Source organism: Coffea arabica, chromosome 8c (assembly GCF_036785885.1).
Source record: "Coffea arabica cultivar ET-39 chromosome 8c, Coffea Arabica ET-39 HiFi, whole genome shotgun sequence".
In the NCBI taxonomy this organism is placed as follows: domain Eukaryota; kingdom Viridiplantae; phylum Streptophyta; class Magnoliopsida; order Gentianales; family Rubiaceae; genus Coffea; species Coffea arabica.
The window spans coordinates 33,871,172-33,897,078 of record NC_092325.1 but is presented as its reverse complement, the minus strand read 5'-3'; the positions used below and the strand labels follow the sequence as shown (position 1 = coordinate 33,897,078).

At 36.4% G+C, this 25,907-nt stretch overlaps 3 protein-coding genes and 1 long non-coding RNA gene across 4 annotated transcripts; 1 reads left to right on the top strand and 3 right to left on the bottom strand.

The window, feature by feature from the left end:
* The first annotated feature begins 1,113 nt into the window (after window positions 1-1,113).
* Window positions 1,114-5,263, top strand: LOC113705910 (uncharacterized). Its single transcript, XM_072062787.1, has 6 exons — window positions 1,114-2,181; window positions 2,265-2,308; window positions 2,608-2,826; window positions 3,253-4,123; window positions 4,255-4,356; window positions 5,246-5,263. Exons 1-6 carry the CDS (start codon window positions 1,114-1,116, stop codon window positions 5,261-5,263), a joined length of 2,322 nt encoding a protein of 773 aa, XP_071918888.1.
* A 2,762-nt stretch (window positions 5,264-8,025) lies between these two features.
* LOC140013266 (uncharacterized) lies at window positions 8,026-8,855 on the bottom strand. The gene is made up of 3 exons (XM_072062471.1): window positions 8,759-8,855; window positions 8,262-8,657; window positions 8,026-8,185 (listed from the first exon to the last, which is right to left on the bottom strand). The coding sequence occupies exons 1-3, from the start codon at window positions 8,831-8,833 to the stop codon at window positions 8,144-8,146; spliced, it is 513 nt and encodes a 170-aa protein (XP_071918572.1). The 5' UTR covers window positions 8,834-8,855; the 3' UTR covers window positions 8,026-8,143.
* A 68-nt stretch (window positions 8,856-8,923) lies between these two features.
* LOC140013267 (uncharacterized) lies at window positions 8,924-13,350 on the bottom strand. The gene is made up of 3 exons (XR_011820344.1): window positions 13,060-13,350; window positions 12,781-12,839; window positions 8,924-9,015 (listed from the first exon to the last, which is right to left on the bottom strand). It is a non-coding gene; the product is annotated as an uncharacterized lncRNA (long non-coding RNA).
* Window positions 13,351-22,525: 9,175 nt separating this feature from the next.
* LOC140013490 (uncharacterized) lies at window positions 22,526-25,647 on the bottom strand. Its single transcript, XM_072062786.1, has 3 exons — window positions 25,114-25,647; window positions 24,659-24,766; window positions 22,526-22,615 (listed from the first exon to the last, which is right to left on the bottom strand). Exons 1-3 carry the CDS (start codon window positions 25,645-25,647, stop codon window positions 22,526-22,528), a joined length of 732 nt encoding a protein of 243 aa, XP_071918887.1.
* Window positions 25,648-25,907: the final 260 nt, after the last annotated feature.

Below are 25,907 nucleotides of genomic sequence, written 5' to 3'. Positions count from 1 at the left end.
CCAACCGCCCACTAGCTCTTGTTCCCCACGTCGGTTACCATACCTTGTGAACCATTATCAATTACCATCAAGGAATACCACCTCCCTACACCTGAGCATTCCAAACAAGCACCAATACCCTATAAAACCCCCAGTCCGAACCCAAGGCAGTAGCAAGACCAGATTCCAGCAAGCCAACGTCCATAGTGTCTCATCTAGGCTTCGTAAAATTCAGGCTTGAGTCATTTATTGAGTCGTTTATTGAGCCGTGGTCAGCCTTTGAGTCGTTTATTGAGTCGTTCATTTTCTCCGTTCAACTAACACGCATGTGGTAACCTTGGTTGGTAAGCTGACCGAGGAATACAACACAAGCGAAAGGACCAACTTTCGTGTCGGTTAGAGTCTTCGAGTGTCATTCTTAATTTTTTTATAGCTTTTGTGTCAAGTCTTTCTCCAATGTTTATTCTTGAATATATTCTACCACTCCATTCTTAGTGCCCTAATTTTGTTCTCCAAGAAAAATTTTCACTCTTACGAATCTCAAATTCTAGTGTGAACTTGATTTTTGAACTACACTTGAGCACTTGAGGAATTCTAATTTCTTCAAGATTTGCAAGGGGCTGTGAGAAAATCTTTGGTGAGAACATTAGAGTGATCTGAGTGACCATACACGAGTGTGAGAGTATACACTTAGAGAGTGAAGTGAAAAGAAAAAAGAGGGGAGACAAACATTTCTTCTCTCTTTTCCCTTTCTTTGTTACTAACCCTTGCAGGTACATTCGAGACTCCATGTCTAGTGGAAACGAAGGAGTATCCTGTCCCATGGACTTTAAACAAATGATGGAACAAATGGAGAGGCGTTTCCAACGCATGCTAGAACCCATTCAAGATGAGTTGCTGCAACTCCGAGCATCTGGAACACCATAAACTTCTAAGTCCATGGGAAGGCGAAGAGACGTAGAGGAGTCCGATGGTTCCAACAATGATGATGATGACGAGGAACCTCGCATTCGGCCAAGGTAAAGGAACCCAACTGGACCTACCGATGTATTCAAGGGGATCAAAATGAAAATCCCTGAATTCAAAGGGCGGTCCGATCCCGAGACCTTTCTCGAATGATTATCCAAGATCGAAATGGTCTTCGCTTGGCAAAACTACATCGAGGAGCAAAAGGTACAGTTGGCAACCATGGAATTCACTGGGTACGCGGTGGTTTGTTGGGACCAAATCAAGAAGTCTAGAAGAAGAAATGGGCTACCTGAGCTCGTTCCATGGCCCGAGTTTCGAGCCATGATGCGCACCCGCTTTGTTCCTGGACATTATACTAGGGACTTGTACCACCGATTACAAATCTTAGTTCAGGGCAATCGGAGTGTGGATAAGTACCATAAGGAGATGGAGATCCTGATGCTTAGGGCGGATGTACAAGAGAATCCCGAAACCATCATGGCGAGATTCTTGAACGGGTTAAGACCTGATATTGCTGAACGAGTGGAACTTCAACACTATATGGAGTTGCATGAGCTTGTAGACAAGGTCATTAAGGTCGAGCAAAGGCTCAAGAGAAGGAGTACTACTCGTTCGAATTTCAACGCTACCACCTACTCTACCAATCACCCATTCCAACCACGGAATGATTCTCGGTCTTCGCCAAATACTCCTATGCCAAAGTCGAGATTCGAGAAAAATAAGGTGGGCAATTCTAGTGTTGGTAAACCATCCTCTTCTACTCCAAAATTTGAGGAGCTTAGGGCACAAACTAGAGCGCGTGATACTCGATGTTTCAAATGCCAAGGTAGAGGCCATATTGCTAGTCAATGTCCCAATCAAAGGACTATGATTATGATGCAAAATGACGAGATCGTGAGTGAGGATGAAACTGAGTACGAAAGCATACCACCACTTGAAGGAGGTAGTGATGGTGAGTCACCAAATGAAGAGGAATTTAGTACACCCGACGGTCATTTTGGGACCGCCTTGGTTGCAAGGAGGGCATTAACTGCACGTGTTAAGGAGGGCGAGTTTCAACGGGAGAATATCTTCTACACTAGGTGCTTCATCAACCAAGCACTTTGTAGTGTGATTATCGATAGTGGGAGCTGCACAAATGTAACTAGTTCACTCATGGTGGACAACTTGATGCTGCCTACAAGGAATCACCCGCGACCCTACAAACTCCAGTGGCTCAACAATTCTGGGGAGGTTCGAGTAACCAAAAAGTTTTTATATCCTTCCAAATTCATAAATACTCTGATGAAGTATTATGTAATGTAGTACCTATGCAGGCTAGTCACATTATACTGGTAGGCCGTGGCAGTTTGACAGGCAGGTAACTTTTGATGGTGTGACTAACAAGTATAGTTTCTTGTACAATAGTAAGAAAGTTACCCTATCTCCCGTTTCTCCAAAACAAGTGCATGAGAACCAATTGAAATTGCAACAAGAGTTTGAGAAGTATAGTGTAAAAAAGAAAGAAAATGAGAAAGCCGAGGCAAAAAAAGAGAGGAAAAAGGCTATAGATAGCTCGACAAGTGAGGTAAAATCCGAGGGAAAACAAATGCTCCTGATAAAAGCTAAGAAAGTGAGGAAATGAATGAGGGATGAGCAACCGTTTCTTATGCTTGTTAGCAAGAAAGTAGCTCTGAATGTGCATGAATTTGATACTAACATACCTCTTGAGGTTAAGTCTCTTTTGCAGGAATATGCTGATATCTTTCCCGAGGACGTGCCAAGTGGATTACCACCACTTAGAGGCATTGAGCACCAAATAGACTTCGTCCCTGGAGCTTCGTTGCCAAATCGGCCAGCTCACAAGAGCAACCCGGAGGAAACTAAGGAGTTGCAAAGGTAAGTGGATGAATTGCTTGGCAAAGGATGGGCACGTGAGAGTTTAAACCCATGCGCTGTCCCAATCACTTTGGTGTCCAAGAAAGATGGTACGTGGAGAATGTGCACCGATTGTATAGCCGTAAATGCCATCACGGTAAAGTATCGCCACCCTATACCTCACTTAGATAACATGCTTGATGAGTTACATGGGGTTGTATTTTTTACCAAAATTGATCTCAAAAGTGGATACCATCAAATAAAGATTAAGGAGGGGGATGAATGGAAAACTGCCTTCAAAACTAAGTATGGATTGTATGAGTGGTTAGTGATGCCTTTTGGGCTAACTAATGCATCTAGTACATTCATGAGGTTAATGAACCATGTTCTGCATCCATTCTTAGAAAAATTTGTGGTTATTTACTTTGACAATATCCTAATATATAGAAAATCTTATGATGAACATCCAGAGCATTTTAGGACTGTTATGGATGTACTTCGACGAGAGAAGCTCTATGCCAATCTCAAGAAGTGCAATTTTTGCACTAATGAATTTGTGTTTCTAGGGTTTGTTATAAGTGCGCAGGGAATGAAGGTGGATGACCAAAAGGTGAAAGCTATCCAAGAGTGGCCAACACCAAGATCGGTGGGTGATGTTTGGAGCTTCCATGGACTTGCGGGTTTCTACAGGAGATTCGTGAGGGACTTTAGCACCATTGCTGCGCCCTTAACCGAGTTGATCAAGAAGAATGAGAACTTCCATTGGGGAGATTCTCAAGAGCAGGCTTTTCGCGCTTTAAAGCACAAACTCACACATGCACCTGTACTTGCTTTACCTGACTTTTCTAAAATATTTGAAATTGATTGTGATGCTTCAAGTATTGGGGTTGGAGCTGTGTTGAACCAAGGTGGGAGGCCTATTGCCTACTTTAGTGAGAAACTTAATGGGGCTGCACTGAACTACTCAACTTATGATAAAGAGTTGTATGCCCTCATTCAAGCACTACAAGTGTGGCAGCACTACTTAAGGCCTAAGGAATTCGTGATACACACTGATCATGAGTTCCTTAAATACCTTAAGGCCCAACACAACTTGAACAAAAAGCATGCAAGGTGGATCACTTTCGTGGAGTCCTTTCCATACGTGATTAAATACAAGGCTGGTAAGTCTAATGTGGTTGCGGATGCATTCTCCCGAAGGTACTCTCTACTCACCTCCTTAGATGCTAAGTTGTTAGGGTTTGAGCTGATTAAAGAGCTCTATACCCAGATAGTGACTTTGCTGAGCTTTACACTTCTTGCAAACACACTGGGCAAGGTAAGTTCTTCATTTCCGATGGTTACTTGTTTTGTGCCAATCGGTTTTGCATCCCACATAGATCACTTCGAGAACTCTTGGTAAGGGAATCCCACTCAGGTGAACTTATGGGACACTTTGGGGTTGATAAGACTCTTGCCATACTGCAAGAACACTTCTATTTGCCGCACATGAGGAGAGATGTTGCACAGGTGGTGGAACGATATTTAGCTTGTAAGAAGGCTAAATTCAAGGTATACCCGTATGGCCTTTACACCCCGTTACCTATTTCTAGTGCACCATGGGTCGATATTTCTATAGATTTTATACTTGATTTGTCTAGATCCAAATATGGTCATGACTCCATTTATATGGTAGTTGATAGATTCTCTAAAATGGCACACTTCATTGCTTGTCATAAAACAGATGATGCATCTCATATTGCTAACTTATTCTTTAAAGAGATTGTGATATTGCATGGCATTCCTAGGACCATTGTATCTGATAGAGATGTCAAATTTTTGAGCTATTTTTGGAAGACACTTTGGTCTAAGTTAGGCACCAAATTGCTATTCTCTACTACTAGCCACCCTCAAACTGATGGTCAAACTGAGATGGTGAATCGTACATTAGATACCTTGTTGCGCGCCATCATCAAAAAGAACTTGAAGTCATGGGAAGAGTGTTTACCTCATGTAAAGTTTGCTTATAATAGGGCTGTCCATTCTACTATTGATTTCTCTCCATTTGAATGTGTTTATGGTTTTAATCCGCTAACACCACTTGATCTAGTGCCATTACCTAGTAATGAGCGCGCACATTTGGATGGTAAGAAACGTGCAGAGTTTGTTAAGTAACTGCATGAGAAAGTCAGGGTCAACATTGAGAGAAGAACTACTCAATATGTCAAGCAAGCTAACAAAGGTCGCCAAAAGCTGATTTTTGAGTTCGACGATTGGGTGTGATTGCACATGCGCAAGGAACGTTTCCCTGTTCAAAGGAGAAACAAATTATAACCACGGGGTGATGGTCATTTTCAAGTGTTGGAGCGCATCAATGACAACGCCTACAAACTTGATCTTCCTGGTGAGTATGGAGTTAGTGCTACATTTAATGTTTCTGACTTAGCTTCTTTTGATGCAGATGATGCGTTTGATTTGAGGGCAAATCCTTTTCAAGGGGAGGGGAATGATAGCATCATGGTACGTGGGTACGCCAACAATGGTTCGAGTGACCAAGGGGCTGAGGATCGCGTACTTGCTCCAAGCAGATCCATTACTAGGGCTCGAGCGAAGAGACTTCGTGAGCAACTCAATATATTTATTTAGGCCATACACAAGTCCTTTGAAAGATTCATACACTCAAGTGAAGGTGATAGCGGCCCGGTAATGAGCATTGAAGCCACACCTGAGGATTAAGGTTTCCGTTTTAGTATCATAGTCAGTTATTTTCACATTAGTTGAATAGCTTGAATAATTGGCTAAATACATGTTGCACGTAGAATCGCCAAGGGTAGGATTGCTATATTGTTCATTACTATTCGCTAGAGTGGGCTGCCCAGGAAGGAAAGCTCACGTGAGGCCCAACCCGATGAGGGTTGAGCCCGTAACTTCCGTTTCCATTTTGTCACTTATTAGGGCCCATATCCACCGCACCTTTAGTCCTTTTCCTTACTAGATTAGGGTTTCTTACTTGTAGCCTATATAAGGCACTACATTACATCGAGAAAGGTAGACACTTTTATCATAAAAACCTAGTGTGAGAAATTTCTCCATGACTTTCAAGCAACCCTTGAACAACTTAGAGTTTTACTCTAGTGTTCTTGTTTGGCTTATCAATTCAAGAACCACACTTGAATTGTGGCGCCTTCTACACTTGCTTGAGGTTCGCTAATTTGTTTGATTACGGGTTGAGATAATATCAACAAGTTCGTAGTCACAGGGATTAGAGGTGTCGTAGGGTTTCCGCTGCTACCATTTCTTGCATCCGACGTCAACTCCAACAAGCGATCTTGGATCACGAATCTTCTCCCCAACGAGATTCGTATCAGATTAAGATGTACAAAAGGCCAGTAAAACATTTTGATTGCTCTTTTTGTGCTAGCAGCCTATAACTTATTTTGCCTTTGGAGTTTAACATGAAATATATACACTTCGGTCAAATTTTGGTTTATGATATAGCTTAAGAGCTTTTCTGATGCTAATCATCTTATGGTTTTGCAGTTTATAACTTATTTTGCCTTTGAAGTTTAATATAAAATTTATACACTTTGGTCAAGTTTTGATTTATGATATAGCTTGGAGAGCTTTTCTGATGCTGATCATCTTATGGTTTTGTAGCTTACAAGTGATATTCATAGAGCACAACTTGCAATGGTATGTATTGCTTCATTTTCTATTGTGATTGCAGGCACTTTTCCATGTGTATACATGAATTCACACCGAGAAACAACATTAACTCATATTTTTTTGACAATTCCATCTCCTCTGGCAGATTAAGAAATCAGTTTTGGCAGGTGAGACATTGAATTCTAGGGACTCAACTGGACAAGTGGATGGATATCCTAAGAGTCATTTAGCTAAAGGTCCTACAAGAACCAAGACAAAAGGACGTGAACCTACATGAGCAACCTTTGAATTGCTAGTTCCATGGGTTGGAGTATGTTGTCACTTTTCTTAAGTTTCCTGAGTGAGTCAAACTGTTTCACCACCATGAACCTAACCTTCTAACTAAAAAGGAATCAAGTTTATTTATGCTTCGTGGTGTGATTATTTGGGGATTACATTTTCATTTCTTCTTTATATGATGTGATGTAGCCACATAAAAGTTAGGCATCAACATTAGAATCGTGATTAATTGCCTAAATTGCAACTGTTGGGTATCTTGTCTTGTTATTTTTGCTATCAATAGGTCGATGTATATATTTCTTTCATAATTTAGTCTATATATGGCTACATTGTTATCCTTTGTGTTATTTTTTCTATCTACGAGGTTGTTCATCATTTGATCTTGCTTGACTTCGCTATAAGCAAAACTGTGTCATAAGGAGCTCTAATTGACCATATAAAGTAAATTTAGCTAAACAGGGTCTAATTAACTCAATTTTAATATAGCATTACTCACAAATTATGGAATGTCACTATTAGAAAAAGCTGTTTTTGTGACTTGTTAATGATAGTCATAAAAGGTTCAGAGAGTCACAAAAACTTTTTGTGACTACATTGTGACATGTATATGAAAGTCACGGATTTAATAGTCACAAATTTTTTATGACTTGAATATGAAAGTCACATTATCAATTGTGACTTGTAAAAATACTTTTTATGACTTGCATTTTGAATGTAATAAAAAGTCAAAAAAAACTAGAATTTATTTGTGACATGCAAGTAATAGTCATCAAAGATCTTTTGTGTCATGTTTTGTTGGTCACAAGTTCTATCGGGACCCACTAATTAACCATTAAAAGTGAGACCCAAAAACCTTGTGACTAGCAAAACTGCAAGTCACAAAAGCATCTTCTTTTTTTTTTTTCTCCTTTTCAACCGGTTTTCATATTTTTTTTGAAAGCCCAAAACTAGAAAGAAATCCAACCATAAGCCTCACGTGATGGACAAATAAGAAAAAGACAATTTATTTGCAGCAAAATAAATGGTTGATTATTAATGCCAACCCAACATGGCACTGCATAAATGGTTGGTCTACCATAACAAAACAAACTATACATATCATAACAAAGCAAACACTCAAAAGTCTAACCATCACTCAAAAGTCAGCACCTTGCACTCACTAGAATCTGCAGATAATCATAGTCTATGGTCCTTGGACAAGCAAGAGATTGAAAAGCATCCAACTTTGCTGCCAAAGATTTGGCTGATGTCTCAGTTAAGGCATCTCAAATTGAGTGAAGCTAGTTATTTGCCTAATCCTGAGAAAACAGAAGATAACATGCAGCAATCAGAACATCAAGTTGCAACAGGGTGGTATTCAACAGCAAAGTCATGAAGAAGGGAAGAGAAAATCTAAAAGTACTTACCAAATCTATCACAAGTTTAATCCTCCTTGATTAGTAGACTCAGCTAGACCCTTTAAGATATTAGTTTATATTAGATACGTGGATGAAATGAAATACAAACATGACAACTTTCTGAAACTTCGTTACCTGTCGACTAGGAAAAGCACCAAAAATCCAATCTAGAAGCATGGGTAAGGCATTAACATCCAAATGCGACATTAAGAAACTAATGGTCTTCTGCATATACTCAAATTGTGCACTAAACTCTACTCTTATCTCTTCTCTCGATTCATGTGAGGTCATTCCTCTAACTTGCTGTAATACTTCCTCTCGTACCTCCTCAACAATCTGATTTTTTATTTCTTGGATAATCGCCTTCCTATCATTCATTGGTACATGCCTTTGGCCCACAGAGGTATACTTCTCCACGCGTCTAACGTGACCTCGTGTGTCCAGTCCCCTATGCTCAACCCACACATTGTTCTTGAATGTCTCAGTTTGCTCTTCCTCGGGCACTTGAGACAAGCTGTCTTTAAGTTGTGTCTACAAGCAATTGATTAAAACATGAAATCCATAAGAATAAACAGTGACATTGCTAACCAAAAAAAAAAAGAAAATGATGGCAAAAGAATAGGTAATCTTACAATTAGATTACGTGTATCTTCATCCCTGGTAGGCTCACGTGTAACACAAAAAAGGTTCACAAGAGATGTATCCATACCTTCGGCTTCCACCTAGGCTATTAGCATGAGTTAGAACATCATTTGGAAAATGCATAGAGAACATGAAGACTAAACAACTAACAAGGTACCTTTCTCTTTATATTCTTGAAGCTAGTCCTTCCTGTCCTATGAGGAAAATACAATTTTGTCCTACTATCTTTGTTTCTCCTTGCAATTGCCTACATGATCATCCAATTAAATTAAAGAGTAACCACATTCTTCTCCAAATTATTTCGTTTTAACATGTTTGCAATCATGTACACATAAATTACTTGTTAACAATAGTTGCTTGCATAGACCATAAAAAATTGTCACTTTGTTATCATACTACTAATCATGTACATATTAGCTGTTTACTCTAAAAGGTGAGTCAAAAGCTAAACATTAAAATAACCTGAATTTCCTCCTTTCTCCAATATGAAATCAAGATTCTCCATTGTTGAGGTTCAATCCTTTCATCAGGTAGCTGTGCTATTCTCTCAATATTGTCTTTGTTTGCTAGATACATTTGCTTCACTCGGTATTTCCAATTCTTCCACTTAATGCCAATACTACTCAGAATCAATTCTCTAGCCTCATTTGGCAAATCAGTATTGACCTATATAAATATGTTATTAATATAGATATGTATATAAAGACTTGAAAATTCACACTTTTTTAAAGCAAAAACTAAACTGACTTGCATCTCTCTCCAAAGATCATCTAAAATATTAATAGGCACCTCTGTCCAAGACGGGTAAGTCAAAGGTACCCTATAGTCATTTCGGGTCAAGATTCCAAGGTTACTATATAATGACCCTTTATCTGGTCCTACAATCTCTCCTTCCTCAGTTAAATACACAATATGCTTCTCTTTTGTGTTCTACTTGTTGGACTATTTAGTTGGACCCCTTACACCTTTATTCTCATTCATCTTATTCATTGAGGATGTACTTGCACTTGTGCTAGCTCCTATTTAGTATTTTCAGATTGAACTGTTCACATAGAAGTGAAAAATTTGTGTCAGTTATTTTATATCACACATACTCTAGAAACACAAAAAAAGATGTTGAACCTGATTTGAAACTTGTTTTCATACTTGAATTATTAATGCCATATCTTGATGAGCTCTGGGAAAATGATTGTAATTGGCTATGCAAAAGTCAAACTTGAGATGTAAGCATTTTGGACTGAGACTGAGACCTAATCACATGATGCTGAATAGGTTGAGACATAGAAGTATTGGAGAAAGGTGCACTTCTCTGATTATAGGCAATGACCTATAAAATAATATTTTTTCCAATGCTTCAAACGACAAGACTTAGTGTCCTCTGCACAACGAGGACATGCCTTCTTACCCCATGTACTCCAACCCGATAACATTGAATAATCTAGAAAATCACTTATTGTCCATAAAAGAGCAGCTTTTAACAAGAAAATTTTTCCAGTAGATGCATCATAGTTTTGTATACCAACATCAAACAATTATTTTAATTCCTTGATCAACGGCTGCAAATAAACACCAATCTTGTTTCCAGATCCTTTGGGACTCTCAATAAGCACAGATAATAGGAAAAAAGGTTGCTTCATGCATAACCAAGGGGGCAAATTATAGATTATAAGCATCACTGGCTATGTGTTATATCTCAAATTCATTCTACCATATGGATTGAAGCCATCAGTAGCTAGCCCAAGTCTAACATTCCTAGGATCAGCAGCAAAAGATGGATTTTGTTTATCAAATTTTTTCCAAACTTGAGAATCAGCCGGATGTCTAAAGATCCCATCATCCCTACGTTCGTCTACGTGCCATTTCATCAATGAAGCAGTCTTTGAAGACATGAAAAGTTTTTGAAGTCTTGGTTTTAATGGAAAGTTTCTCATTCGTTTTGCAGCTATCTCTTTACTACCTTCCTTATATCTAGAGCTTTCGCATATGTCACATCTATCTTTCATTTCATCTTCTCCCTTAAACAACATACAATTGTTAGGGCATGCATCATATGTCTTACAAGTGAAACCCAAGTCTTTAGTTATCTAATTAGCCTCCTGATATGAATTTGGTAAGTTAGCCGGCTTTGGAAGAGCTCTCTTGAGCAACCTAAGAAGTGTTGTAAATGACTTGTTGGTCCAATTAGATTCAACCTTCAATTGCATCAAGTGTGTGATGAAAGAGAGTTTTGTAAATTCTTCACAGCCTGGATACAATTCTTTTTCAGAATTTTCTAATAATTCAAGAAACTTTGTCGTATCATTGTTAGGTCCGACATCGTCTCCTAAGGTTTGACTTAAAAATTATCTATCAATATGCATGCCCATTCCCTCCTCAAGCATCCCAACCATATCGTCTTCCGAGTCAAAATGAGACATAGATTCATGGTTTTGATTTTCATGTAGAGATGCATACATTTCCTCATGATATACCCAAATTTTATAAGCCTTATGAAATCCCCAAAGACAACAATGGAACTTCACATCACTTATGCCTTTGAAGTATCTATTTTTACACTTAATGCATGGACAACATATAGTTGAGTTATAATCTGTCAAGTTTTTTTGTAGCAAATTCCAAAAATTTCTCAAATCCAACAACATACTCTTTTGAGCGAATATCTCTTATGTCGATCCAACTTTTATCCATAGAAACTGCCAAAACTGTTATAAACAAATTAATTGAAAGAGAATGAATTTAGCATTCTTGATGGAAAGACAGAAAACCAACGAAGTTATGAAGCAAGCTCACAAAATTAAGTAAAACTCCTCGTATTAATAAGACATTGACAAATATCAGCTACAAATATGTTAGATGTTGATAAATAATCTCTATATTTCATAAAGGCTTTGGCACTTAAGAGAAACATTACAACAGCAATTTCACTTAATTGAAACATTCAATTCTAAGCTAAGTGACACAAAATAAATGCCCAGTAGTTAGTTAGGAATACTTAAAAACATACACATTTAGAGCTGCACAATACATGCTTACAAGGCATCGATATAGTATAAGTTATGCTTTCGAAACAAGGCAACATTACATTTTGCCTTTCACGTCACTACTCTTAAACATGTCAAGAACTGATCCATAGGGTAGGCCATCATGTTGTTTGTTTAAAGTTTAATACTGTACTGGCAAGCATCTTTTGATGATTTGAAAGAAATGTTCTGTACAAGAAATAGCTTGTAGCCAGAACAAGGTGTTCCACAGAAGTATTCTTTTTTGACAATTTGCTACTGCTTCCTTTAAATCATAAAGTCAAACAATTGTTTATCAAGCAACTTCAACATTACTATCATGGATTAAAATAGTAGTTTAGTAAAGAATGGGCCAAGCTAAATTAAAGAATGAGGATTTTGCCAATGTACAAGCAGGAATATGCTAAGCCCGAGATATGCTAAATTTTCAATATATCCAATAGTTATTTTTCAGAGCTCCATTTATTTGATGAATAGTCAAAGTCTGATCCTCAAGGCTTTGCTGAAATTAAGCCTGACCAAAGTGACAGAGTTTAAGGTAACCTGAAAATATAGCTACTTAATTTTATGGAAAAGAAAAAAATTACCTGAAACGCTTACTAAAACTTCACCTCCAAATCTAGAGTACGCAAAGAGTAGTGTAAGCATTTTATAATATGAGATGCAATGTGGTTCAAGCAGAGCTCATGTGGCAAAAAAATTATAGTAAGTGCTAAAGATTGAATTAGAATTTCAACAATTCCAATGATAGATTAGATAAGCTGTACACTAGGCATAACTCAAAACCCTGGAAGAAATCTCTTTAAGAAGCTCTTGCATAGGGAAACTTGCATCTGAGATCACCTTGAAAAGTAGAGATCTGGTTCTGTACTTAATTCACAAAAACTATGATTCTAAATCTTTGATACTTACTAATGGAAGCTAGAATATGAATGTAAACATCAGCAGTATGGAAGCATAGCATGCCAGGGAAAGTGCAGAAAAAATCTTACGGTCATAGGCCTCTTAAGCAAACCAGCACTAAATCTTCAATGCAAATCTCACAATGCTCCTGCAACCAACATCGCATATATGAAATACAAAGAAAGTTAAGAATATCTTTGATAGTTTTGGAGTCAATTCTATCAAATGAAGGTTATTACTACTGGTAATAACAAATTCCTATTTTACAAATTTACAGTGTGATCAAAAGTAAAGAAAAACAATTGAAATTCAAGGAAAAAATAGAAAAAACAAACAAAAAAAAGATTAATAAAAATGAGCTTAAAAACCTAAAGAATCTCGTTCCGTATCCAGATTCAGGAAAATTTTCAGCTCAACTCCCAAGCGTCCACTGCAATGGTTTCAGTTCAACTCAAAGTGAAATCGATCAAAGGAAAGTTGAAAAACTCTCAGAGTTGATACAGAGGAAAATTGGAAAAGGTTAAGAGGAAAAAAGAGAAAATTTGAAAGACGGAATGGTCGTGCTTTATCTCTGTTGTGCTGGATACTTACCGTGCTTTTTTTTTGAATAGAGGGAAAGGGAGATGTGGAGATTGATACGGCAATTGAAAGAAGGAATGGCAAAATGCAAATGAGAAATTGAAAGAGGGGAAAAGAAAGGCAGAACATTTTCTATTTTATTTGGTAAGGGGAAAATATGATAAGTGAAACTTTAATGCTTTATTTTTGTCGTTGGATTTTTTTTTTGACTTAGCAAAGAAATAAGATAATGTTGGGTTTTTTATGACCTGAATGGGTATTAGTCACAAAAACTTGCTAAACTACGTAGTTTTGTTCCTCCTTATGTGACATGCTTAGTGGTGTCATAAAAGATTTTGTATTTATGACCCTCATAATATTACAAGTCACAAAAGGCCATCTTTACGTGTAGTGTGTGAGGTGCAATTGATCATTTTATCTTGACTGATAATTGCTTATTATTTGTTAATTGGCATACTCTTTCAAAGTATGCCGACCCCAAGACTATGGGAAAGTAAGATTCCAACTATTGATGATGCAATTAGGCACAAGATATATAGCCTTGGAATGGGTAGAAGAAAATTTGACCAGAACTTGAATAGATTTGCCACTGATCACAAACGTTGAAGTGCTGAAACACTTCTTCTAATTCCAGAATCCAAGATTTCTTTAGGCATTATCATCTTTAGCCAAAAAGGAATTGAAAGAATGGAATACATGGCATTTCAATTTCAATATTTAAATTGTCTTTCAAGACTTTGGTCATTGTGCTACTCATAATTTCAATTCATGAGCTTTTTTTTTTTTGGAACTTTAATTAACCTTGTCCTTCAAGATATTTATTCTTTTCTCTTGTAAACTTTAATTAGTAGATTGTTCGCTAAGTGTTAGTAGTAATCTCTTGACAGACTTCTTCAAAGTATGCCGTCCCAAAACTATAGTAAAGCAAGATTCCAACTATTGATGATGCGATTGGGTACAAGACATATAGCCTTGGAATAGCTAGAAGAAAATTTGACCAAAAGTTGAAGAGATTTGTTACTGATCACAAACGTTGAAGTGGTGAAACACTTCTTCTAATTCCATAATCCAAGATTTCTTTGGGCATTATCATCTTTAGCCAAAAAGGAATTGAAAGAATGGATACATGGCGCTTCAATTTCAATATTTAAATTGTCTTTCAAGACATTGGTCATTGTGCTACTCGTAGTTTCAATTCATGAGCTTTTTTTTTTGGAACTTAATTAAACATGTCCTTCAAGATATTTGTTCTTTTCTCGTGTAAACTTTAATTAGTAGATTGTTCGCTAAGTGCTAGTAGTAATCTCTTGATTCTTCTAGTCTTGCGTTACATTTTTTTACTCCAGTTTCTTATGTTTCAAATAATAGTAATGTCTTTAGATATATAGGTATCTCACAGCTATTTATGCTAAATTGGGCATACACATTTTGTGCAATTTATACCTCCTAGTACAAGATGAATTGCTGGAGGATGACATCATCAATGATCATGAACAAGAGATGAAGGTCGAGGGAGAAGGTAGGGTGCCACCAATGCTAGAAATTTAACCCCTAACTACCTCCCAAGAAGAGGTCAATGAATGGTATGAAATGAGGGATGAACTGGCAAATGGAAAGTGGAATGCGTATCGAAGTGCGAGACGAAGACAGTAGGATGAAATTTGTGACCGTTGTGTTTTAATTTTAGTGTGATGTGAATAAGGTTAATGTATTCAATACAGTTGTATTTTAAATCAACTACTTTGCTTGTTTCCGTCATGTATGGATATGCTTAATTGGTCCAGGTTTGGTGTGCCAGTGTGTGACCAATTCTTTGTATTGAATGTAGTTAAGTCGTGAGAAATGAATTCTTTTTTTTTTTAATAACACTTTAGGCAGCGGGAAATTATATGCACTTAGCGTAGTTGTTGGTTGACTGAGATTGAAATTTTATTACAAGGTGATGTGACAAATTATGGTGGTGAACTAAAATAAATTAATAGTTGCAAGTATAGAATATACAATCCAAACGGGAATCCTAGATAGTATTCTCACAAAATTGACTATCCAAACGAGATTGGGTTGTTTTAAAACGATCAATAGCTTTGACCAAATAACAAATAATTATTCATTAGAATACTACTATTCCAAACATAGTCAGTGCTACCTGACTCAACATCATATTATCCTTAAAGAACATCAAGTCAGACCAACGATATCATTTGAAAACTAATTGTGGGTTTGTAAAAATCTCACAATAGAAGAACAAATGAACCATTGGAGTGCATGACAACTAGCATATGATATAATTGAAGAAAATGAAACTCGTTCACAATGGCCTCCAATTGCACTAGAAGATGATTTTCAGAATATAATTTGTGGATGAAAATTTCTTGACATAATATTCTTACAAAGAATTCAATTAGAAGATTTGGTAAATTTTCAAACAAAAAAATTGATCAAGAAATTCAAGGTCCATACATAGATGAAGACTACAATGAAGAGGAATAAGGATTAGTAGACATCATTAAAAACGATGAGATGTATAATCTAGAAAACATGCTTGATTAGTAAAAAAAAAAAAATCAATCATTCAATCAGAATCAGTTGATAGTCACCAAATTGACCGAAACCACAATAAACTATAAAGCCACAATAATGCTTAATAATGCCTGAGGGGACATCATGGACCCACAGCAATTATTAGACAAACCAACAAATAACATGGAAGTAATGACTGACTTAGCCAGTAACCATGTTAGGAAACCTTATGAGGAAAAGAAAGAAACAATAATTCTAGTAAGCAATAGGAAAATTCTAGCAACTATATAAAAGGGAGCTAGAAAGTGAAAAAGGACATAAGCCCTGAGAGAGAATTAAAAGTAGAGGTGATAAAATGGGCGGAATAGGTTGGATCTGTTTGGATTTGAAATGGAACCGAGTTATATAAATTTAGGTCCAACCTTACCCATATGTGTTTTGGAACTAATTTGGATGGAATCATTTTGGGATGGGTTTAAATTGAACCCGCCCAATACTTAAATCTATTTCCTGTATTCTTTTTTCCTTTAATTCTTTTATATTTTTTAAATAATTTTAATATTTTTATTTATTAAATTTTGCTTGATCTTATTGTGAATTCATATTTTTTTGAATTCTTTTATTTCTTTTCAATGTATATATATTTTTTTAATCTTTGATTTCCGATATTGCTAAATTTTAGTTGAGAAAAAATAGTCCTATAAGAACTTAAGAGGACTTGTATTTATGATTATAAAAAAAAATGCCATTGTATGGACTTGTATTTAATGCTACTGAATCTTGTGGAAAAGCATGACTAGTGAAATTAGTTGTAATCCAACAATAAGGTGCAAGGATGAAAGTTTAGTTACATTAAAACTTTTCACATATGTTCTAGAGACACATAAACCACATAAACCTGAATGCTTTATGCTACTGGAGCATATGGAAAAAGCATGGTTAGTAAAGTTAGTTGTAGTCCACCAATAGATGCAAGAATGAAATTTTAGTTGCATTAAGGGAAATTCATTCAAAACATCCCTCACATTTTGCAAATGACTTTTTTTATCCCTCACTTTCAAAAGTATAATTTTACGTCTTTTACAAATTCACATTGATCAAATTTCGTCCCTACTTAGATTTTTATTAGTTTTTATCGAAATTTATCACATGCCTTGCACGTAATCATTTTTAAGGGTAAAATTGTCAAATCAAATTTTACATAATTCGATTCATAGTCCCTCACATTTCACAAAATGAATTTTTTCGGCCCTAACATTTTACAAAATGAATAGTTTCATCTCTCATATTTTACAAAATGAATATTTTCATCCATCAAATTTTTTAAAATAGATTTTTCATCCCTCATTGATCATGTGCACGAATAATTTTTTTTCATTAAACTTATGTTTATACCTATTTGATTTCACCTGAATAGCACGAATAGCATATAATATATTTCTATTTGATTTCACCTAAATAAACTAATCGTAGTTATATACATGGTATTCAATAGATATATGTAGGAGTTTAAAACTAATAATTTTATTTTAAACTCATGTATATATCTATATGATTTCACCATATGAACCTATTCAATATTTGTGACTTTCTCTTTTGATAATAATTTATTTATTGAATTGTATAATAAGACGATCTAATTAATGAGTTCTAATTCGAATTCTATAATCGTGCTAATAAATTGCAATTTAAATCTAAAATTTCTACTCGTCATTTTTAATATCAATAGTAGAATATTTGCCTTATGATTGTCTTCAATTTAAAAGTGTCAATCACTTATTTTTTTTTTTGTCATACTTTTCCTTTGTTTATTTTTCTATCCAAATATAATTTGATATAAATATTCGATAATGTTTATAATTAAATGTCTGATTTGTTTTCAATTTTTGAGTCAAAGAAAATGAATATGGGTGAAAAACTAACAATTTATTTAAATCCATGTACATATCTATTTGATTTTACCTGAGCAGTACAAATAGTATGAAATATATCTCTATTTGATTTTGTTTGAAATCAAATAGATATATACATGAATTTTTAAAAAAATTATTCGTACACATGATCATTGAGGGATCAAAAAATTCATTTTGAAAAATGTGAAAGATGAAAAAATTCATTTTGTAAATTGTGAGAGACGAAAAAATTCATTTTGTTAAATGTAAGGAACTCTGAATCGAATTATGTAAAATTTGATTTGACAATTTTGCTCTTAAAAAATGATCACGTACAAGGTACATGGTGGATTCTGCCCAAAAACTAGTCGGAAACTTAGGTAGGAACCAAATTTAACCAATATGGATTTATAAGGGACGTAAAATTATATTTTTAAAAGTAAGGAACGAAAAAAAGTCATTTTGCAAAATGTGAGGGATGTTTTGAACGATTTTCCCTAAAACCTTTCACATATGTTCCAAAGGCACATAAACCTGAATGATTTAACTTGAACAAGTAAAAATTAACACAGTTTTCTATATTTTATTTCACTTAATGGCCAATAATTTTTTAGAATCATTATGCCCAAGTAATTAGATGGTCTAATTTAAAAGTTAATTTATAATTATTATCTTAATCTCTTTCCCTTGCAATATAGAAGAGAAAGGAGAATAATGCTTGAGAATAAAAGAATCTCTAACCACATGACTCTACTTTTTTAGACAAAGGGATCCTCTATCCCCGTATCTATTTTTGATTTATGCTGAGGGATTTTCTAACATAATAGATAGGGGAATCAGAGTGAGACGAATCGCAAGAATTAGCATAAGTAGAAATGGTCCTATTATGTCTCACCTATTTTTTGCAAATGATGCCCCCCTTTTATGCTATAAAGCCAGTCTTAAAAATGTTTGAGTAATCAAAGAAATTCTGAGCCAATATGAAGTAACCTCTAGTCAAAAAGTCAACTTTGAAAAATCTGTTGTATTCTACAATAGAAACATCCCAACAGAAACAAGGATTGAAGTGTGTAGAAAACTAGAAATTATGAAGGAGGCTACTAGTGGCAAATATCTTGGATTGCCAATGGTCATTGGCAAAATCAAGAACCAAGTTTTTGGCTATGTCAAGAGCAGTATCAACAGCAAACTCCAGTGCTGGAAGAATAGACTTTTGGGTTTAGCTGGCAAGAAGATTTTAATTAAAATCTGTCTTGATAGCCCTACCCAATTATATCATGTCTTGTTTCAGGTTACCAAAAGGATTATGCAAGCAGATCTACAAGAAAATTGCATCATTCTGGTGGAGTGGAAATGACTAGGAGAGGAGAATGCATTGGGTAAGATGGAACAAACTGACGGATACAAAAGAAGAAGGAGGAATGGGATTCAGAGAGTTGGAACATTGCAATACAACTTTTCTAGTCAAATAGTTGTAGAGACTTATAAGCCATCCTAACCTAACAGTCAGCAGAGTGGTGAAAGCAAAATATATTAGGGGAATGGCAGATTAAAAAAAAGAATACCCAAAACAACATCTTGGGTTTGGAAAAGTGTAGCAAGTTGAAGACATCTGACATGAAAAGGGATGTGGTGAAGAGTTGGAGATATGAGGAGAATTGAGAAATGGAGTGATAGGTGGGTTACAGGAATAGAAGGGAATATCTCAGGGAAAAGTAATACCCGTATACAGTGGGTAAGTGAGCTGCTAGAAGAAAGAAGGTGAAATAGACGGTTGCTATCAGAATTCTTCAGCCTACACAAAGCTGATAAAATAGCAAGTATCCCCCTTAGCATATACCAGAGGAAGGACAGTGGGTGTGAACATTTTCAAAATCTAGGGTATATACTATCAAATCAAGACATGCACTAGCAAAGCAATTAAACCACAATACTGTGTTAGGAAATTAGTTTAATTTCTTTTAGTCAAGATCCCTATTTGATATGGGAAGTAACTAGTTTTCTAATTGGATTTAGTTACCCGAAGTAGTAGTCAAAGAAACTCCTATTTGGTTTATAATTTAGATGTTATTTCCTATTCTACATAAGTCTAGGAATTAGTATTAGATTCCAATTGTTATTTGATTTTTTGGCCAAGTAATATTCTCTATAAATAGGTAGATTGACATACTACAAAGATACACAAGAAAGGAGTCAGAGAGTTCTTATTGGGTGAGAGGATTATACAAGAGTTGAGTTTGGGAATCAAGTTGTAATCTTGTGATGTTTTTCTTTCATAATAAGAACAAGTTTTTCTCTCCGTGGACGTAGGGTTGGTGATTAAGTCGAACCACGTTAATTCTTGTGCGTTGCTCATCGTTCGTGCTAGATATTGTTTTCTATTAAATTGTTGGTCTTTTCTTTTTCAAATAGTTGGCTTGATACCCTAACAAGTGGTATCAGAGCTTCATTGGGATTTTAATTAATTATTTGAAATTGAGTGAGTGGTAGTATACAATGGGGTTTGAAACTATACAGTTTCCAATTCAACTGTTTAATGGAACTACAAGTTTCACTCTTTGGCAAAAAAGAGTGAAAGATGTTCTAGTTCAACAAGATTTGGCAAAAGTGTTGAATGGAAAGAACAAGAAGCCAAAGAGCATGAAAGATGATGAGTTTGAGAAGTTGGACGCAAGGTGTGTGACCACGATTCGACTCTATGTGGCGGACAACATCATAAATAATGTGATAGATAAGGAAGATTCTGCAGCAGACCTCTGGAAAAAATTGAAAAAGCTTTATTTGGTTAAAAGCTTATCCAATAAGTTGCATCTAAAACGGAAACTTTATGCACTAAAGATGGAGGAGGGTGGCAGTCTCATGGATCACATGAATACTTTCAACGAAATTTTGGACCAATTCCAAAAGGTTGGCGTGGATATTGAGGAAGAAGATAAGACCTTTTTACTTTTTATCTCAGTCTCTGATTCTTACGAAAGTGTTGTGACAACCCTGTTGTATGGGAAGGACACTTTAGAGTTCGAGAATGTACAGTTTTCTTTATTGGATCATGAAAAACAAAGGAAGGCAAACCAGGATATGACACAAGAATCTGCGTTAATTGCTCGAGGTGAGAATAGAAGAGGAAAACAACTTGGCTGTGAATCTAAGGCAGATGATTCAAAGGTCAAGAGAAAGGATGGAGTCCAGTATTTTGGTTGTCATGAATTTGGCTATATCAAAAGATATTGCACTTATCAAAAGAAAATGATGAGAATGACTATGATGGTATTACTGGATATGTATCGGGTGGAGATATTCTCACAATGTCCAAAGGTAATAATACTTCTTATCATGATGGTTGGATTTTAGATTTTGGATGTGTTTCACATGTTTGATCCAAGTTAGACTATTTTGATACTCTCCAAAGAAAGAAAGCGGGTTTTGTTTCCTTGGATGATGGATCTACTTGTCAAGTCAAAAGTGTTGGAGTGGTGAAAATCAAAATATTAAATGGAGAGATTTGTTCTTTGGGTGGTGTGGCTTATGTCTCAAAATTACGAAAAAATCTAATTTCTTTGAGCCAGTTAGACTCCGAGAGTTACCATATTTTCGCAGCAGATGAAGTCTTGAAAATCACACATGGCGAAATGGTCTTGTTGATGAGGAAGAAGTATGGTAATTTGTACCATTTGAATACCTCAATGGATTGGGAGCGGAAGGGGATTCAGGAATGCTCTCAAATTACAAATGGTGGTGAGAGGAAATGTCCTGCTATGGGAGAGACTGAATTGAGACCCCTCTCACGAGTCAACTAGATGTTGGATTCGGTTAACTATACACGTTCATTTGCCGATTGAATCAATTGAAAACAAAACCATCTTGATTCGGGTGTGTAGTTAGGCACCAAGGTATTTGGTGGAAACAGGCAAATGGAGTTTTTTGGATGGTTTGCTGTGTTTGCTAAAAGAAATATTCGCCAAGGTAGAGATTTGTTAGGAAATTGGCTTAACTTCTTTTAGTCAAGATCCCTATTTGATGTGGGAAGTAACTAGTTTTCTAATTGGATTTAGTTACTTGAAATAGTAATCATGAAAACTCCTATTTAGTTTAGAATTTAGATGTTATTTCCTATTCTGCATAAGTTTAGAAATTAGTATTGGACTCCAATTGTTATTTGATTTTTTGGCCAAATAATGTTCTCTATAAATAGGTAGATTGGCATACTACAACGTTACACAAGAAAGGAGTGAGAGGATTCTTAGTGGATGAGAGGGTTATACAAGAGTTGGGGTTTGGAAATCAAATTGTAATCTTGTGGTATTTTTCTCTCATAGTAAGAACAAATTTTCTCTCCATGGACGTAGGTTTGGTGATTAAGTCAAACCACGTTAATTCTTGTGTGTTACTCATCATTCATGCTAGATATTATTTTCTATTAAATTATTGGTCTTTTCTTTTTCAAATAGTTGGTCTGATACTCTAACATACTGATATGAGAAAGGTGAATGCAGGACAGACAAGCTGGGATGGCACTAAAGGAAAGCTTTGGAAGTCACTATAGGGGTTAAATGTAAACTATAAACTAAAACACTTCATGTGGAGATACTTATCACATAGTCTGCCAATTAATGAAAAATACATAGCAGATCTAGAAAGGGAGAAATATGGTTTAAGTGCTGTGGGGAAGAGTCAGGAACAATGGAACATATATTCTTCAATTGTAACAGTGCACAAATAATCTGGAAGCTAGCTCCTGTTAAATGGGATGGTCCGATAGACAGACCTACACGTAAATTTCTGGAGATGGTAGGAAGGAATATTGCAAGCAAGAGAAAGGCTGAATAGATAGGATCATGTCGAGTTAACGATCAACATTCTCTGGCAAATCTGGAAAGCTAGAAACATGATGCAGTTCAACGGCAGGAAACAAGATGAATGGCATGCTGTACAACTGGCACAACAACATTAGACAGAGTTCAAGGAAGCTATGGAAAAAAGGAAAGATTGAACATTACAGAAACAACACAATACCAAGCTCAGAGGAATTGGAATCCACCAAACTCAGGCTTACTCCTAATCAACACGGACGCAACCATCTTCTCACACAAAGCAAGACTAGGAATAGGAGTCATTGCAAGAGACTGGCAAGGGAATGTCATCAAGGTTTGGGCAAAGGGAGAACAAAAAAATAGTTTACCATTAGAAGAGGAAGCACTGGAAGTCAGATGGGCCTTACTAAAGGCTCATGAAGCTGGATAGAGTAACATCATAGTGCAAACGGATTGCAAGAGTCTGATAGACAAAGTTAAGAGCAGAGACACCAATGATAGCTCCATTGCAACAATTTTAGAAGACATTCTGGATTTGGAGCAGATATTTCTGAAATGTTCATTCTCATTCATCTATAGGGAAGGAAACACATGCAATCACAAACTAGCAAATTTTGCAACATAGCTAGTAAATGAGGTAATATGGGAAGAGAGTTTTTCTCAGTGGGTAGTAGAATTAGCACAAAATGATAGGAAGACAGTGGCTCATTTTTGTACTTAATACTTGTACTATCAAGTGTTAATATTGATATAAATGATATTGGAGGTGTTTGGATAGGTGATATTTGGAATAATATTTCAAATAATATTGACCTTTTCCTCAAATAATGAGACATAGCTGAAATAATGTTTGGACCATGAAATCATCCTATTCAAAGAAGTCAATGGTGCTATTTGCTGATTTGGACATGTAGTTTGACTCTGACGATAATGGAAGGAAACCCAACTGCCACGTAGATGTAAGGATAAAACTTTGCTAGCTATTCATCAATTAGGACAACCACGGTGCTTGGTAACTTTGAAGAGCATGCTGAAGGCTGGGATTCCTAAAACATACGTTCGGGGCCCACTACTCCTTTAGGGAGAACTAAGCCATGCAAAAGGGAATTTGCATGTCGTAAAATCAAACACTTCCAACTTTGCTGTGTTGGGTGGCCATCTCTTATTGCCCAGGACTTTGCTTAGGACTTCTGGAACACTTCATGCAAATTTGGTCCGATTTAAGTAATGCAAAATTCATCGGAAAGCATAGGAGGAGCACAATTTATTGCAAACAAGCTTCTCCATTTAATATAAGCAACTGCATCAAACTTGTACTAAGAACCACATGTTGATTACAGAGAGTTAACAGCGAAACGCATTCAACAGTTTATTGCTACAGTACGCCTCACTATTGAATATTTCTCCACCCTTGGCCCTCACATCGTCTAATACCTGTGTGGGTATTAGATTTTTTTTATTCTCATTCACCTACTGTCTCCGCCTTCGTGACGCGGCATGCATTTGATTAGCCATTTCTTCTCTCATTCCCTTCCATTCTTCTATTTCTTGCGGGGACGTCAATGGTTGAATTTGTGGATATGGAGGAGCTCCACATTCGCCTTCGAATAACATGTACTCTTGCTCGTACATCATGAAGTGATCATCTGAAGGCTAATTTTCCCTAAGAAAATTATGTAGTGCGCCACATGCAATAACGACATTGATTTGCGTTTGCATATATGAATACGGAACCGGACCCCTTAAATAGGCAAAACGTTGTTTTAGGACACCAAAGGATCGTTCAATTACATTACGAAGCTGAGAGTGACGAGTATTAAACAGTTCTTTCGGCCCTTGTCCTCGACCACGTCCTTGTCCAACCCTTACGTTACATCATCCCTTGAACGGTGCTAAAAAACCGGGCACCATCTTATAAGCCGCGTCAACGAGGTAGAACTTGCCTGCTTCCAAATTAAGTTTAGGACATTAGGGAACCTTGAATAGTTACCCTTCCTAAAATATTTATGTAAGGCATATTAATAAAAATCAAATTTTTTATAACCTTGGGGGGGAAATGGAAAATCGGTGTGCATTCTCATTGCATGTTCTAGGACCCGTGCATCGTGTGTGCTGCCTTCCCATCCGGCATAGACATATATGAACCGCATATCATGGTCACATACAGCTAACACATTCTGGCTTTGAGTCCCATGCCTATTTGTGTAGGCCATCTGCTCGTTCACCAAAACTGTAGCAGGGATATGTGTGCCGTCCAAAGCACCCACACAATCCTGCATTTATTTCATAGAGGATCATAAATTTGAGATAAAAAAATGCATTATAATATGCCTTACTACGGCAATAAATTAGCTGTCTAGACTTTTTTTAAAAATGCCTTGAATCATCTCGTAGCTTTTGATATCTGGTTGGACCATGAGACAGAAATGGGAGCTTTTGCATTTGAGTCCATGCTTTACCTCAATCAATGGGTGGTGAAGAAATGCGGGTAACTGATTGATGAATGTATTTGTGGAGTTTGGCTATCACAATAAATTTGGAAGACTAGAAAATCTTCCTTTCACTATTTCCAAAAGTAGAATTCAATTTAAAGTTATAGCACACGAAAAATAGAGAATACCTTGAACCAAGGATAATACTTGCTGCTATATCTTATTTTTGGATGTACTTCGTCACTTTGTTTTGGTTTAATAATCCTTTGTGCAAATCGACATAACCCCAACAGCGCTTCTGCTACATTTCTATGAATGGTTTCCGTTGAATGTTGAAATCTTTCAGCTACTACACGAGTTTGCGTGCTGTGACTTAGCATAACTAAAGTCATGGCTAGCGATTCCTCAATTGAGACATGCGTGTGTGGATTCTGAGGTACGTAGTTATTGCCTACTAGAACATCACAAAGCCGCATAAAATTATCTACTGTGATTCGGCAATTCTCCAAAATACGTAGTGGGTAACCTGTTATTAGCTCTTGAACCCACTTCCAACCAGGCATGTCAGAATTGCGGCAAGGTATTTTAATTAGAGGTCCATCGTAACGTTCGGCTTCCGGCGAAAAAAGTATCATAGCTGCAGCATTGAGAATAGCCTCTTCGTCTTCTTCAGAGCGTGAGCCAGAAGAGGAGGAAGCGAAGTACGGGTTGAAGTTTGCCATGCACGAAAAGTAGCTAAAATCCTGCAATCGTATAATAAAGTGTGTTATTACTTAATTAAAATGCAGTGTGAAATCAGTACTTTAGTAGGACTGTGGAAATAGAGGCATTGAATGCAAGAAAAAATCGAAGGCCGGCCGATGGGAGGGAGAGCATTAACCCACGACAGGGCTTTACGTTAGCTGAAGTGGTAGTGGTCCCTTGTTTGCTAGGGAAGGGAAAAGCTGATAAACCCACTCCTTATGTGATTTCAGTAACGGTG

What these genes read in the sequence shown, in the direction of transcription:
- LOC140013266 (XM_072062471.1), bottom strand. Translation starts at nt 8,833, where the DNA reads ATGGATACATCTCTTGTGAACCTTTTTTGTGTTACACGTGAGCCTACC. An exon ending in AAGATACACGTAATCTAATT is followed by an intron (nt 8,658 to 8,758) that starts GTAAGATTACCT and finishes AATTGCTTGTAG; the next exon opens with ACACAACTTAAAGACAGCTT. An exon ending in GTGCTTTTCCTAGTCGACAG is followed by an intron (nt 8,186 to 8,261) that starts GTAACGAAGTTT and finishes AATATCTTAAAG; the next exon opens with GGTCTAGCTGAGTCTACTAA.
- LOC140013490 (XM_072062786.1), bottom strand. Translation starts at nt 25,647, where the DNA reads ATGGCAAACTTCAACCCGTACTTCGCTTCCTCCTCTTCTGGCTCACGC. An exon ending in AGTATTATCCTTGGTTCAAG is followed by an intron (nt 24,767 to 25,113) that starts GTATTCTCTATT and finishes AAATAAATGCAG; the next exon opens with GATTGTGTGGGTGCTTTGGA. An exon ending in AAAGCCAGAATGTGTTAGCT is followed by an intron (nt 22,616 to 24,658) that starts GTATGTGACCAT and finishes TTGTTGTGCCAG; the next exon opens with TTGTACAGCATGCCATTCAT.
- LOC113705910 (XM_072062787.1), top strand. Translation starts at nt 1,114, where the DNA reads ATGGTCTTCGCTTGGCAAAACTACATCGAGGAGCAAAAGGTACAGTTG. An exon ending in CGTGGCAGTTTGACAGGCAG is followed by an intron (nt 2,309 to 2,607) that starts GTAACTTTTGAT and finishes TATGCTTGTTAG; the next exon opens with CAAGAAAGTAGCTCTGAATG. An exon ending in GAAACTAAGGAGTTGCAAAG is followed by an intron (nt 2,827 to 3,252) that starts GTAAGTGGATGA and finishes CCTAATATATAG; the next exon opens with AAAATCTTATGATGAACATC.